The sequence below is a fragment of the Saccoglossus kowalevskii genome, chromosome 14 (genome assembly GCF_978046115.1).
Source record: "Saccoglossus kowalevskii chromosome 14, keSacKowa6.1, whole genome shotgun sequence".
Taxonomy (NCBI): Eukaryota; Metazoa; Hemichordata; class Enteropneusta; family Harrimaniidae; genus Saccoglossus; species Saccoglossus kowalevskii.
The window spans coordinates 21,357,521-21,374,374 of NC_140654.1; the positions used below are offsets into that span (position 1 = coordinate 21,357,521).

At 36.5% G+C, this 16,854-nt stretch overlaps 2 protein-coding genes across 2 annotated transcripts; one reads left to right on the forward strand and one right to left on the reverse strand.

The window, feature by feature from the left end:
- The first annotated feature begins 171 nt into the window (after positions 1 to 171).
- Positions 172 to 1,776, forward strand: LOC146734573 (cytochrome P450 1A1-like). The gene has a single exon (XM_085507527.1). It carries the CDS (start codon positions 235 to 237, stop codon positions 1,774 to 1,776), a length of 1,542 nt encoding a protein of 513 aa, XP_085363653.1. The 5' UTR covers positions 172 to 234.
- A 7,321-nt stretch (positions 1,777 to 9,097) lies between these two features.
- LOC100371800 (cytochrome P450 1A1-like) lies at positions 9,098 to 10,603 on the reverse strand. Its single transcript, XM_002740881.3, has one exon. The coding sequence runs from the start codon at positions 10,601 to 10,603 to the stop codon at positions 9,098 to 9,100; it is 1,506 nt and encodes a 501-aa protein (XP_002740927.1).
- Between the last annotated feature and the right edge of the window lie 6,251 nt (positions 10,604 to 16,854).

Sequence of the window (16,854 nt, forward strand, 5' to 3'; positions counted from 1 at the left end):
GAATGCATGAATCATACCCGTAGATGGCTGTTTACTGATGACATTTACTAAACTGTTACCAACCAATGCATATTAATACACATCAGATAGGATTGTGGGTAATCGCAGACACGATGCAGTGACCTACTTTTTGTAGCTGCCAACCGTTCACGACATAAAAAAACATTGAAATTATTGAAAACTCGGGCCTTTTATTCTGCTATCATTTTATCACCGAATTCCAGCTTTTTAAACATGAACATCACAGACAACCCAGTTACTTCTGTTCTCCTACGGTTTTTAGTAACCGTGGTTCTAATGGCAGGAATTACCACATTACTCGCACATATGCTCACATTGTGTACAGCAGAAAGATGGCGGCCAGTACAAGGCATACCCGGACCACGGGGGTGGCCTATAGTTGGATCGCTCTTTTCGCTTGGTAAGTTTCCTCATTTAAAACTAATGGAAATGGCACGTATTTATGGCAACGTGTATCAACTTCGTCTTGGTAATCAATACGTCGTTGTCGTGAATGGAATACGAGCGATAAAGGAATCCTTACTGAAAAAATCGGTGCATTTTGCTGGACGGCCTGCATTTCCATCGATGACTTTTACAAAGAAGTATGTAGGGGTTGTGTTTGACTCGTATAATGAGAATTGGAAGAGTCAGCGTGTGATAATCGATTCGTCGCTCAAGAAATTTACAAGTGGGCCAACTGCACTGGAAGACGTAGTTACATCAGCGGCAATGAATGTTGTGAACAGCTTGACCAATCATGGAATCGCAAAATTTGATGCCTATGATGATATTTACGTTGCTGTGGGCAACGTAACCTGCTTCGTCCTATTCGGAAAACGCTACAGTCACAATGACAATAATTTCAAAAAGGTCCTGTACCTTAGTAAGCAGTTTGATACCGCGATCACGGGAAAGGGAAACATCATCGACTATCTACCATGGATGACATTTGCAATGAGAAATGTGTTTGCGAAACTTGGAAATGACTTCGACGAGTTTAACAGGTTCATAGATGAGCAGATGAACTCGCATGTAAGTAGCAATTATAAAGCAAGAAGTGTGGTGGATAGCATGATTAGAATACGCAACGATGCGGGAAAGACTAAAGGCTGCCCGCTAAAAACAAAAACTGATATTAAGCGGATGCTGTGTTGTTTATTTGGGGCTGGCTATGAAAACACCACTAATACAATATACTACTTGGTGCTCTACATGATCATACATCCGGAAATTCAGTGCAAAGTACACGAAGAAATTGACAGAGTAGTAACCAGAGATCGACTACCGACACTTTCTGATCGAGCAAAATTGCCATATACAGATGCCGTCGTACAGGAAGTTATCCGTCATGCGTCGCTTTTCCCGTTGTCGATACCATATTCGACCTTGAACGACACGGATATTCTTGGGTACACAATCCCGAAAGAGACGCCTATATTCGTGAACCTGTGGTCTGTAAACTACGACGAAAGCGAGTGGAAAGACCCACATCGATTCAACCCTGATCGATTTCTTTCTGACGACGGCTTGTCAGTGAAGAAATCACAGGTCGCTAAGATTGTTGCTTTTGGTTTAGGGAAAAAGCGATGCCCAGGTCAGCAGCTGGCACAATTGGAATTGTTCCTGTTTTTCGCGATTTTCATGCATCAGTGCCAATTTGAAAAGTGTGAAGGTGACAATCCGCAGTTGACAAGTGTGTATGGATTGACTTTACGACCAGTGCCATTCAGAGTTGTCACGAAGCAAAGAGGACCAGTACTAGGAATTGAGTGAGCTACTATTTTGAATAACAGGGCGAAAAGGTGTTTTTAGCTCCGCTGTCGACGAAGTCGAGCGGAGCTTATGGTATTACTGATTGTCCTACGGCGTCCGGCGTCCGGCGTCCGGCGTCTCCGTCGTCGCCGTCGCCGTCATCGCTAACTTTACATTTTCGACTTCTTTTTAATAACCACAAACTGTATCGCTGTGAAACTTTCTAGGAAGGTACCTTGGGTGTGGATATGTTCAATTGTCTTATTTATAGCGAATATTTTTTGTCATTATTGGTCAAAAATGCTATTTTCGACTTCTTCTTGAAAACCCCTAGCCCGAATCCTGTGATACTTGGTATGATAATCAGATTTGTTCATGTTGTGATGATATCTTTAATTCTCTAATTTTCATGAATATTTTTGTCATTTTTGGTAAAAAGTGATATTTTTGACTTCTTGAAAAAACCGCTGGTCCAATTGCTTTGATATTACATTTCTATGTAGTACATATGGTCCTCTTTCAGATTTGTTCATTTCGTGATGATATCTTTAATTCTCTAATTTTCATGAATATTTTTGTCATTTTTTGGTAAAAAGTGATATTTACGACTCCTTGTTAAAACCGCAAGTCTAATTCCTTTGATATTATATATACTACATAAGCATATATGTAGACCTCTCTCAGATTTGTTCTTTTCGTGATGATTTTGTTCTTCAATTATCCTATTTTAATGAGTATTTTTGATAAAAAGTTATAAAAAGTCTGATTGCTTTACTACTATACATATTGTTCATTTTCGAATCATATCTTCTGTTCTTTAATTGCAATGTGCACTGATAACAGCGGAGCTATCTCAACCGACAGGCCGCTAGTTTTTTTCTTTTGTTTATTTTTTAAATACGCTAAAAATTGTCATCATGTAAGGAAAACTATCTGTTATTAGGAAAACCCAGTTTCACGTGTTGGATATACACCACTGCATTTATACAATTTTTTTAATTACTAAATATACACAAGTATTATTGTATTGTACCTTACCATGTATATTACGTTTACTTTTATTTCATTATATAGTGATTCTCGATCTTTATTCTTATTATCGTAACTCCAGTGTTATTGTATTATTATCATACTTTATTAAATAGGGTAAAACAATCAGTTGGTGCTGCGACTTATCAACCTGATGGCTCCAGGAAAATGTTTATAAATTCTCTGAAATAAAGTATTTAAAAACAACTGATTTATCTGCGTCCGAACGGGGACTAACAAAGTATTACCGCGGTGTTCACGTATCAGGAAATTTCAATGCCAACATTTGTATAACTACACCTTCCATATTGATTGTACACCCACCACATGAACTTGACTATTAAATTTCAATCTCACGTTTAAGAAAAGTCCAGTAGAATTACATTTTTATGAATTAATTAGGTTACCAGACAATTTACGACTCAGAAATGTCATGGAAAATGGTCAAAATTTGCATTTTGTGTTGGTTTGTATGGTCAGATTGTTACATCATGTTTCGAAATTGTGCTTGCCCGGTGCAAGACGAAACACTCAGATAGGAATTCTAATATTGTTAAGAAATATAATGACATGTAATTTAGTCAGTTTGCAGTGTTATAATAGTTTTTTCATTATTATACAATTCAAACCAAAATGCCTTAAGGTGTGTAGGATATTGTTAGGGAATTGTACGTGGCATCTGGGATATCACTCGAGTAAGGTTTATTAAAGTAAGGGAAGGGTAAATAAACAAAAAGCAATTTATTTTAGTAGTGACACTGTTAGACGATTCTAAAAAAAAAACATGTTTTGTCGTAACGCTTGTATGCACAAAACACTGATTTTGTATGTATCGGTGTTGCCGTGACACACTGAAATGTCAGCGGCCTCTGAATGTGCGTCAGAGAAGGGTTAAATCAAGGCGTTTGTGATTTTTTCTCTTGCGTCTGTGTCTTCCCTAACACTCCGGTCCGAGTCCCCCAATGTAATTCAATATGCCCCGTCAAATAATTATAAGTGACCCAAAAATGAATTCATACAATTGAAAGGGGAGAGGTATTGGAGGGGCTAGGTTAGTATTAGAGTGACAGGTGAGAGGCCATGAAGAACTCTTATCCTATTTACTATCTCCACAAAGTGATATCACGTTTTTCACCAAAAAATGAATCCGCGACCCCAACTTTTTTTGTATATAACATTCTAAAGCAATTGGCCATATAAAACAAAAGTATCAGAGATCTCCAAGAACTTTAATGAAACTGTCTGGATTGTCCTTAAAATTTAGAAGTTCTTCTTAAAATTAGGTAAAGTGACCCTGGACGATTATAACGATTGAAACTTTTTCACCGTTTTATCGGGATTAAAACACGCGGGATATGCGCCCTCATGTGGCATTATTTTTATGGCACGTGCTCTCGATATAACTCGAAAGAATACGAGTCGAGTCTTAATACAACAATTTTATATATTTTAACTTTTAAAATATTGTATAAGAAATGGACAGGACAGGATACAATGGCAATGTCTTATTGCAGGTATTATTTGCCTGGTGCACCTCCCTCTCAATCAGTGCATGGTATTACTGGTCATAATTCCCCGCAGATAACTTTTTAAAAGCTGGCGAGAATGTGTTCAGTGTTGTTGGGTATGTAGAGTTTTGCAAAGCATTGGAGTCGTAAAACAAGAGTGGTTTAGATTTCTGTGTAATCATTTGTCAACAGATGGCTGGATTTATCACTACTGCCCAAGGTGTTATCTAAACACAAATTTGTGTCTAATTTTCGATATGAAGGGGGATAATGTACGATGTTTTTATTTTTCAAAAAGCAAATGGAGAAAAAATAATACCGGGAAACAACTTGAGTTGCGGGTTAATCATATCGGAACAATTTTGTTTATGTTTCTAATTGTACAATCAGTTAATTGTCGTCACCATAGCGTGTCGTTTCTTACAAAAAAAACGTCTACCCATGAACCTTTGCGTTTTTAGCGTGCGTTGTTTACGTCGCTTGGAGCTCAAGAATTCCCGTTGATTCGAAGGTGACGACCCCGCCGCTTTAAATCAGGAACGTTTGAGCTTGTCTGAATAATTTTGTTTGAAAATTTATTTTTTATAAAGGCAATATAATGTAATTTATCATAAACGAAAACGCTTTTTTGTTCAGTTGTAAACATATTAGACACATGTTAGAGGCAATAAAGAAATGTCTGGTTAGTCGTAACGCAAATATGTAGAGCAAAAATAAATTTATGTAAGATTTGAAACACAAGAATTTAACAATTTGCTCCGCTCACTGTTTGACTTCTGCCAGAGTGATGGCACCACAGAACTATACTATAGGTGGTATCTGTATTAATTGGCTTCACATCTCTAAATGTTGAACCCATTTTTGTTGAGAAAAACAATCATCCATATATCAACACGCAATCTAATTATGGATAGACGTTTCACTGTACCCCAACCCCTACTCCTAACTCTAACCCTACCCCACCTTCCTGTGACCAACATTAATTGCATACGCTTCCTTCATTACAACTACAGTTAACTGTTAACTGAGTGAATTCGCTGGAGAGTCATTCACAAAGAATTGGTAATGTCAAAGAACTGTTTGGATCACCCTTAAATAATCTTAGTTCTTTGAATTCTGTTTCCTAGGATAGAAACGATGCGTGACTAAAGTTTTTTTAATCCCGAATCATTTAAAAAAATCTAGATTTTTAAAAGAGACAAAAAGTGCTATTCTAAAATAGAATGCTATTCAATTGAAATATTAATTTTCTTTTGTTTATTTTTACATATATGACCTTTCATGTCACGAGGAACGAGAAAATGGAATACAAATATAGTGTCACCGTACTCGGTTCGGTGAAAAGCGATATACGAAATGGAGTGAAAATAGCATATTCTGTCCTATGATATTTTCCAATGTTTCCTATGGCAAGAAACGATGTTCAATATTTAAGTTACGTACACAATGTCTAACAATGTACTTGTTCATTTCTAGAAGTTTTGAAAATGGCATTATTTTTAGTGTGTCTTTAATGCCGAAATGATTGTCCCGTTCTGATATATGGAAACCGGTGCTAAATTGCCACTTAATGCATAGTATTTGAAAAAAATTTCGAAAAAAAAAGTCAACATACTGTTGATACTTAAATGATTAATAGTAGACATATTTTGGCACGAAACATCGTCACTCCTATATGTTCTAAAATTAATTTCTACCTTAAAGCGGGAGAGTTGTCACCTGCGCATGCGTCAGATGGTCATAGCGCGTCGTTGTTTACAAACAACTGTCTGCTTCATGAGCTTTTGCGTTTTTAGTGTGTGCTGTTATTATCGCTTGGGACTCAATTCTCACGCGTGCGCAGGTGACGGCCCTCCCGCTTTAACATTGGGTATTTATTTGTATGAGATGTCATTAGTTTCAATTTCTCAAAGTGGAATGGTTGCGTCATCGTTTACTGAGATAATTGTGGGATATTTGTATCTGATCTGATTTATTTATTTCTTTATTTCAGACAAAAGAGTTCATATCAAAAAAATAATAACAGTAAATGAATAAGAAATATGAACAGGAAACAATAGTTCGCTTGCTATTACTTAATTGCACATAACGTTTCAGTATAGCATTTCATTCCATGGCTGTAACAAGGCTGACTTCCATCTCACGTCACTGTTCCATAAACTAGTCAATATACTGTTGTTGGACGAGCAAGCACGCTTTCCAAATTTACAATAATTCTGTAAATTTCATAAAATGATTTGACAAGGTTAGCAACAAACATAGATCGGGCACTGTGGTCATATTGTTATTCAAGTAGTCTACGAAATAGGTTTTTATAAGAAACTTTCAAAGAATTAAGAGTCGCTTTGTTAAAAAAGCACCACAACTGTGAACAATAAATATCATCATAATACGTTCTAAACAAGATACATATATTATCATCGCTGCACTTTACAAATTTCCTAAGAAGTAGGTTTGGTCTCACTCAAAACAAGCGACGTTGCTGGTCAATGGTGGTCTGCATTATCCTTCATGTCACACATAGGATAGCGTATTTTGTAAATTAAACGGTTTACAGTTATTGTTGGCAGGATTATTTCTATGTTTGCTCGAATTGACCCAGTGGTGCAACTTCGTAAAATGTGTTAGAATTCCGTTGTGGAAATTGACAACCTAGCTCTAAGTGAAATTGATAAGCTGGATGTTTTGAACGACACGGATTTGTTTTATTGTCAAATTAAAAAGTATGACGCGTCTCGCAGTGGATACGGTAGGGGTGATGTTGATCAGACAGAATACGAGACGATCGCTGCGGGCGGTAGAGGGGAGGCGGTACTAGTTTGAATTTTGAGTGAGAGTGCCTTTGTGTGATTATATTGTCATTTACTTTAGAAGGTCAAATACAAAACGTTGGGAACCCGGTTTCATTATATCACTTTACGTCGATTATGGGAATAATGCCTAGGGCTATACGTGAAAAATTCATTCGTTTTTTTAACTCGAAATATTTATGAACAAGTGTTCTGTGAACTAAGTTTGAAAAAAATTAAGATGAAGTGACTGGCAGATTTGTAAAAAAAACATGTGATCGTTTCAATTGTTTTCCCGTGCCTGTGCACACTTATTTAGCAACCTTGCCCTGTGCTAACTGTTTGGGTGATAGAACGTGTTCTCACGTGGATACTCCTGTGGTGCGTTTACTTCGAAAACCTACTTTGCACAGTCGTGACGTGGTACCTCAAATTTCTGGGTTATCCCAAATGCGTCAGAGTGCAAAACGTAGTTAAAACAAATCAGAAAACAAAATAGACGGGACAGAAAGACCAGGAGAACAAATCACTAATGCTTTGATTAAACCTATGGTGACCCTCAGTCGACTCGGAGTGTGCTGTCAACGTTTGACACCAATACATACAAAGTCAGTGTTTTGCGCATGAAAGCGTAACGACAAAGAGTTTTTTCTCGAGAGTTTGCAATCGTCTCAAAGTGTCAATACTAAAGTAAATAGCTCTTTTTTAATTACCCGTCCCTTTATACTTTAACAACATTTATTAGTGTGATATCCAGGCCGACGCGTACAATTTCCTTCCCTAAACAACATTGAGGCAGCTCGGTTCGAATTATATAATGAAACACTATTATAACACTGACTAAATCATGTATCTTACAATTATTAAAATTCAAATCAATAATAATATCTGACTGTTTCATCTTGCGCCAGGCAAAATTTCGAAACAAGGTGAATAAATCTGACCTTACACGAACCAACACGAAATGCAAATTCTGACCTTCTCTCATGACTTTCCGACGGAAAATTGTCCGGTGACCTCATTTCTCATTCAATTTTGCTATCCAAAAGTACATTGACCCGGAATTCTGCTGAAACTTTCTATAGCGTTTATTGTCGAACTTTACTATGCTTATGCAGTACAAATGTTGGCAATAAAACCTCTTGCTACGTGTTCATACTTAGAACAATTCATCATGGTTGGAGGAGATATATAAACAAACAAACGCTCCGTTTTCACAATTCATATTAACCTTTATTCAAACTCAATACGGCTGGTCTTATTACGTCATATTGTCACACGACCTTTAAAAAATAACTTATGTCCAGTCGCTGGCCAACTAGTGGAATACAACATTGTGTGACAATTAAATGAATATATGAACACGATGAAAGAGAATAATTAATTTCCGCCTTTTTCAATTATCTATTCAGTTTTGCAAATAAAGATGTCAATATTAATAATTTTTTTTGAAACATTTAGTCATTTTTCATCTAAATTTCATTTATTTTTTATATGTAGGTAGTATTTAAAAGTTGAAAAAATGTACTTCGATAGGTAAAATAGACAACATAATATAAATGTAATGACAAATATCAAAGTTATACAAAAATATAGTAGAAAAATAAAATATAAGACGTCAATACATCATATTTTAATCTGAATAAGAATATAAACGAAACTACATGTTACGTCACCATCCTGTTCCACTGACATGTTTTCCCTCTTTGAATAAAGTGTGATAAAATATAATAACACTGCAGTTAAGATACTATGAACAGGGAGAAAATCCCAATTAATATAATACAAAAAATACACGTAGTATGCATAGCAAAATACAATACATATTACCTAATATATATATTTAGTAATTACAAAAATTATGCTCTGGTTGATGTCCAACAAACGAAAATATGTTTTCCCAATAACGTACGATTTAGTTTCCCCTACAAGATGTCAAAAGTGTATTTCAAAAATAAACAAAACAAAAAACTTTTCTCTCGCCCGGTTTCTCAAAACATTTAGCTCACTTCATTCCTAGTCTGGTCCTCTGTGCTTCGTGACAACTCTGAATGGCACTGGGCGTAAAGTCAATCCATACACACTTGTCAACTGTGGATTGTCACCTTCACACTTTTCAAAGTGGCACTGATGCATGAAAATCGCGAAGAACAGAAACAATTGCAATTGTGCCAGCTGCTCCCCTGGGCACCGTCGTTTCCCCATGCCGAATGCAACCATCTTAGCAACCTGTGATTTCTTCACTGACAAGCCGTCGGCCGAAAGAAATCGATCGGGGTTAAATCGGTGTGGGTCTTCCCACTCGTTTTCGTCGTAGTTTGCTGACCACAGGTTTACAAATATGGGCGTATCTTTCGGGATTTTATACCCAAGGAGATCCGTGTCCTTTAAGGTCGAATACGGTACGGTCAAAGGTGCAAGCGACGCATGACGGATAACTTCCTGGAGGACAGCATCTGTGTATGGCAATTTTGCTCGATCAGAAAGTGTCGGTAGTCGATCTCTGCTTACTACTCTGTCAATCTCTTCGTGAACTTTGTATTGAATTTCCGGATGTATTATCATGTAAAGAATCAAGTAGTACAGGGTGCTAGTGGTGTTTTCATAACCAGCCCCAAATAAACAACACAACACTCTCTCAACATCTGTTTTTGTTTTCAGCGCACAACCCTCAGTCCTTTCCGAATCGTTGCGTATTCGAATCAGACTATCCATCACACTCCCAATCCCATCGCGATGGGAACTGTGATGGTTAATCTGTTCACCAACGAACCTGGTAATTAGGCTTAAGTCATCAGCAACTTTGGCGAACGCCTTTCTCATTGCAAATGTCATCCATGGTAGATAGTCGACGATGTTCCCCTTCCCCGTGATCGCCGCAACAAACCTCTTGCTATAATACAACACCTTTTTAAAATTATCATCATCGTGACTGTAGCGTTTTCCGAATAAGACGAAACAGGTCACGTTACCTACAGCCGTGTATAAATCGTCATACGGGTCAGACTGTTTTCCATTCCCACAGTTACCATGGTTGGTCAAGTTGTTCACAACATCCACTGCCGCTGATGTGACCACCTCTTCTAGAGCAGTTGGCCCACTCGTGAACGGCTTAAGTGAAGAATCGATTATCTTCCGTTGATATTTCCACATATCGTCATAGGTGTCAAACACAATACCCACGTACTTGCTCGTAAAGTTCATCGATGGAAATGCAGGCCGTCCTGCAAAACGCACCGACTGTTTAAGTAAGGATTCTTTTATCGCTCGTATTCCATTCACGACGACGACGTATTGACTGCCAAGACGAAGTTGATACACGTTGCCATAGGTACACGACATTTCCATAAGTCTTAAATGAGGTAACTCACCAAGTGAGAACAGCGATCCAACTACGGGCCATCCCCGTGGTCCGGGCATGCCTGGCAATGGCCGCCGTCTTTCTGCATTCCGGAATAGAAACAGATATGCGAGTAAAGTGGCAATACCTGCCAGTAGAACTGACGTGACTGTACCTTCCATGTTGAATCGCATTCGTTCCCAGTTTTACCTGACTGTGCAATTTGTTCACGGTAAATTGTAGTGCCGGTACAACAGCTCTATTAGACCAGGGCATTAAGCTCTGCGGTTAAGGCTAACCTCACATTCTTTACGGGTCAATATCTATGCAAATTCTATTTGAAAAAAAGTGCTCGTCCCACCTACACTATGTCTCCGGAACGCTCGAGTTCGCTCATTTTGGCATGAAGTGTTTAATCTATCCAAATACTATTCGAAGGTTTATACACCAAGAAAGGCTTTATCATACCAGACGCTTGTCTGAATATCATGTACAATCGTGTTGCGACCTTCTGACATATGTATTATCGTGTTACCGGTGTATCTAGCACGAAATATCAATTCATTAAACCGTGCCGGTTGCCCGACCTTGTTTTCTCCCCAATATTAACAGTCAAAAAATCCTAGAACACGGAATAAAAGACCTAGAACTGTATTACGTCGTGCGTGAACGTAGTACACATGTGACCGGATAATGAACGTGTCGGAATTGACCGTCATTGTTTTTGTTACGTTGTATATTGAAATTGTGAAATTATTCTCAAGAGTTTTATATATAACCTATGAATATCCACAAACAAACTCTGAATATGACATAATTGGAAAGCCAATAGATAACGTCAAATTTCAGATGTATCATGAAACTTAAATTTTAAACTTTAAATTAAAAAAATTGAATCTTCCATAGATAAATATCTACCTAGGGATTCTAGACCAATCAGATTGCTTCATTGTTTTGTTTTATATACAATACGTGCCTAAAGTCAATTACCAAAGTGAAGTTTGTATAATATATTCATAATTGCCAATATAGTGTTCTTCAATTTATTGAAAACTTGTCCCAGTACTCAAGCTCGCCATGTTGCGTCTGTAAGTAAAGTAATCATTTGCGACACAAATAAATAAAAATACAACGGATACTAAAATTTGAGATGGGTTACATTCGGTTACAAACAAACATGGCGTCGTGAACTTGGGGGTCAAGATTTTTTTCAAGAGTCATCATTTAGGAGGCATTTGTGATATGGAACCACTGTAAATTATTATTGTGCTAAATTACGGCATTCTCTTTTACTTGTGCATAAACCTAATGCACCGAAACGGGGTCAAACAACAGGTATTTTATGGCATGATAATAAACACCATTGTCTTCAAACAAAAATGTCTAAGTTTAAAAGTAGGTCAGCATTAGTATTATATTACTCGATATTTATTTACCAACCTTCCTATCAAGAACAAACGTAACAACCGAGATTTCGTGCGCTTTATTAAAATTGCTGTATTATCGTTTGTATATTTCAAATATCATTCGCTCACTTAAAATAATTTATTTCCATTTATTTGTGTGACGATCAAGAAGGTCAAGTCTCATCACATGTTATCCCACAAAAACTCCCTAAACATTACGATTAGAGCACTAACGACAGCACAATAGGGCGTTATGTTCTCCAAATTAGAATAGCCCCGAGGCTGGTTTAGGAAATGGATAGAGTTTGCTCGTTGTTACGCGCTATGGTAAAAAATAGGGCTCTATAATAGCCTCGCCATTTTATTTATTTGTATAAATTTAGTATTATACAGTTCAGTGGCGTTTGGGGTAGGAAGAATAGTCCGTATATTCCCCTGTTCAACACTAACGCCTCGGTGATATATGCAGGCATCCAAGAGCTTCTGTGACAAATATTAATTTCCCTGATGACGATTATACATTCACACGATAACACAACAGAATTGCGACCTGCGAACTACGACAGGAATGAATGGACCAACCCTCGCGAATGTAATCCCAATAAGTTTCTTTCTAATGGTGGTTAGGTGTTGAACAAATCAGAAGTATCTATGGTGCGTTTATTCGGTTTTGAGAAAGAGGCGTTGCCCGGGGAACAGCTTGCACAAGTCAGGTTGTTTTCTTTTTTTCCCAAATAATGATGTAAGCAATGCCGTTTCCAATGATGTAAAGACATTTATCCGAAGTTGAAATTTGAACTTGAACCACCTTAGATTCTCAGCTATTTTGTCTGTTAACAATCCAAGAATTTAAAAATTAGGCATTTGTGGTAATTGGGAAATAAGGCTCGGCATGGACAAAGTTGAACACCACAATGTGCACGTTCAACTGATTTTGCATTGGAGCAACTTTGTGTCACACCAATGTTTTAATGTATTATCTCCCAAATGAATATATATATATAAATATTTACCAAATGTTTACATTTGGACATGCTGTAACATTTATCTCAAGAACATGGGATTAATATTATTATTCGTACAGAGCATTCTTTGGATTTTCAAAATTGGTTTGCGATTGGTGATATAAGTCAATGTATTCGGGAGTTTGCTTTTTTCGTTTTAAAAATAAAAGCCTTTAAATCACTCGAATCATATTTGAAATTGTTCACATGCTCCATTTCGTAAGTTACATTGAGTGTCACATCTTATCTGTGGGTGCCTTTATACGGTGGTAAAATAAATAATTGTAAAATTGCATGTAATCCGTGAAATTAAGAAAAATAATTATATGTATGAAGTATATTTATGAGTTATCGTATATTAACACACATACACATGCAATGTCAAAGGTGAAATGTGTGAGGTCGCGGACACATGCTTCATACCAATCGTAATCGTGATTTTGAACTTTGTTCAAACACATACAAAGGAACGAATTCTATATAGGCGCTATAAACATGTAGGTCATGACCCAACGTAAACGAGCGCAAACAGGTCATACGTGTAAAAAGGTCAGTAAACCTTTGTTGTCATTGCACTTTTGCATCGATACAATAATAGAGCAACACTGTCTGCCCGCTTATAATAGGTTGAATTCCATAATTTCTAGTGAAACATACGATTTATATCAGAATCACCCCAGAATAACTTTCTCAGCCACGCTATTAAAACAGTACCTCATGATATCGATAGGGTATTTAGTTTAATTTCTGGATATGTCCTACTATATATAAACCATATACTTCAAATGTAATTCAAAAAATACAACTCCGATAAAATGTGGTATCATGGAGAATCCAGTAAATTATCAAACGACTTGAGAACAACACGCTGAACATAATTCGTCTCTAGAGGGCGCAAATTTGAGGACAGGTGTGTTGACGTCAGTTTGTGATTGTGCCTATACTTTTTGCAATATAAAAATAGACCCAAGTTTAATAATGTGTTGACAAAATACAGCGCTATAACCCCTCTGAAAAATCAGCATTTTGGCATTGAGCTATAAAAATTTAAATTTAAATTCAAAAATCAAAACTTTCGATTTTCACGGCAGATGTTCGACCCGCGACGCCATACGCGAGATCTCGCAATCACGTGCTCAGTGAGTTTTGACATTTTATATAGTAAAGCCATACTTACCTTACACCCAACTAAAAGAAAGATTTACTAGATTGAAACTCGCGGGTATTACTGGACTTATTTCAGAAATAGTACCTTTTGACGGGTCTCGGCATTTAACAGTGCTCAGCGCCGAACCGAACTTGGCTCCCTAGGATTAGTTCTAAAGAAATCCGACAGTCTTATATCGTCGATCTAAAAATTCATTTGAAAAACAATTAGAAGTCTTGTTTTGACAGGATGAATACTTCTCTAAGAGAACAGGAAGCTTTTATATCACCGGCAGTGTTAGGTCCTTCAGTTTATTAGTAATTTTCTTTTCATGCTTGGTCTGAACTTTCTCAACCCACTGATCGCATTCAAGTATAAAAGAACAATGTACAAGAAATGCATATTGTCAAGGCAACTCTAGTCAATAGATATTTGTTTTACGATTAATTAATCAACATTTTGTTTAATTTGTGGTTTCTTTGGAAACGATAAGGATAACATAAGTTAACAGTATGTTTTCCTTGATCACTCTAAGCAACAAGCTCGTCATTAATATTTCTCACTAAACATTATGCCGACTTTGCAATACTTCTCTACATTGAGAGGTACATTTTAAAACAACACATATAATGCATTTCAGTCTATGGCATACAAAACAATTCAGATATCGACACATTCCTGCCAAAGTTGAACATTGTTGAAATATACAATGTTATTATATACACGTGTCTCAAATTGCGAGCAATGTTGCACGGGAGATCGCCATCTAGTCTTGACCAGTGAGCGTCTTTTGTTATCACAAATCTAACCTTGACTAATTAAATGTTTTTTTTTCATTGTCTATCAAAATCAACGCTCAGAATTGTTATTCGTCATCAACAGTTAGATGTTAGCTTATATGAATAAACATTCTGTGTGCACATTGAACTAATTTATATTGTTTTGAATTAGTGAAAGGCAGAAAATGCTAATTTGCATAACCTATGTCTATGTATTGCCTTACACATATAAATGCAATTTTAATTGGAAGTAAAAAGACTAAATAAGAATCGATATTCTGTAAAACGTTATACGTACACACTGAACTGCGATTCACACAATATAAACATAGAAATTAACCATCATCAAGACATTTTGATCATTTTCTATGATTTGGATTCATTTTTGCATGAGATAGGACATTAAACATTGTGCACTATGAAGAAGTATTCAAAATTACAAGGAGTGAATGTTAATCAAATATTATTATATGAACACGACTCTCATTCTTAAATCTGTTGAGTGATTCTTGAGATAAAACAGGTTATTTAATTTATACAATCGGATATAGTAATAATATGAACGGATTTAGACCCTAACCTAATTAGGTATATTATCCCAAAGTAAAACAAAACAGATGTGATTTATAGTGTATATCATGCCATATATGCAACATATATAATTGCATGTTGACTTCACATAATCGAGACAATGTACAATCTAAATTGGATGTCACAAGATACATTGTCAAGCTGAACTGTCAATGCGTATTGGTGTATATCTGAGTATCTACTGCTGAACAAATAAATGCATAAGCAGCTCAACATCACACACGTCAACATCTGTTGAGTTGTTGAATCTTTAACATAATCGTGTCCGGACAGGAGAAGCGGAGATCAAACTGCTGAAGCCAGAGCGTCATGGAAGATGCGTCAATAAGGTATGATATATAGAACCACACACAATCTACGATGGCCGGCCATTGCCCAACCTAAGTTAAATGATAGAATTTCGCGTAGTTAATGGTTGATCATCAAATATCATGGTGATCATACATGCTAGACTAATAACATAAATCCTCTGTTTCTAATAAATATTATATATTATAATTATGTGTGTCACATTATAATGGATATATGCAATATTCTTGTAAATGCATTCCTGCAATGGTGAATTAAAACTACACCAAATGATGGGTATTAGCTGATGGTATTAGTGCTCGGTTGCTGAAGCTTCCTGCTACAAGTGTTGGTCAATCCCTGACTAAGATCTGTAATTTATGCATTTAAAGTGGAGTTTTCCCAAATTCCTGGAAACTGGCAAAGGTTACGCCCTTATTCAAGGCTAATAGACCGACGTAAAGCGTTTGATCTTGTAGACCACATAGTTTTACTCAATAAATCATCATTATATCAATGTGATGTCAAAGCTATTACTTTTCTCACATCATACTTAACGGATAGATACCAATTTGTCAATTTCAAGAGCGTCCATCCTGAAAATAGACCTTCGGCGTTTATTCTAGGTTCTTTATTATCTAATATATTTATTAATGACCTGCTACAGATATTGATATGTATATGGCAGATTTCACAGTCCATACATCAGCCAAAACTGTATCGACATGATATATGGGTGGCCGTAGTGTGGTTAAATGGTTATCAACACCGACACAACTAAATCTATGTTGATTAAGTTTAGGAATTTATCTCCTTTTGATCTCAATGACTGAACATTTGCTTGGTGTTATTGAGAACACAAATGTTGGAAGGACCACATTGAGAAAGTTTGAGCAAATATAGCACTATTTTGGCGCATTAATACATATTTGCCAATTCTTACCAGAATTACATATCACAACTCTTATTTTTCCCTATTTTCATATTGCACAGTTTGGGGCTTGTCACCAGTTATGTCAAAACTATTTCGGTTACCATTGCATAATCTTGACCATTTTCGCATAGCAACTCTAGTTTTCAAGTCACGGAAGGTAGAAGCCTACGCATAAATTAAAAAAAGAAAACTGAATTTATTCATTTTGCAATAAATTGTACTCCAAGGTAATATAAGGATATTGACCTAAAAAGTTGGGAGTCACCAGCCTGTTTTATGAGAAA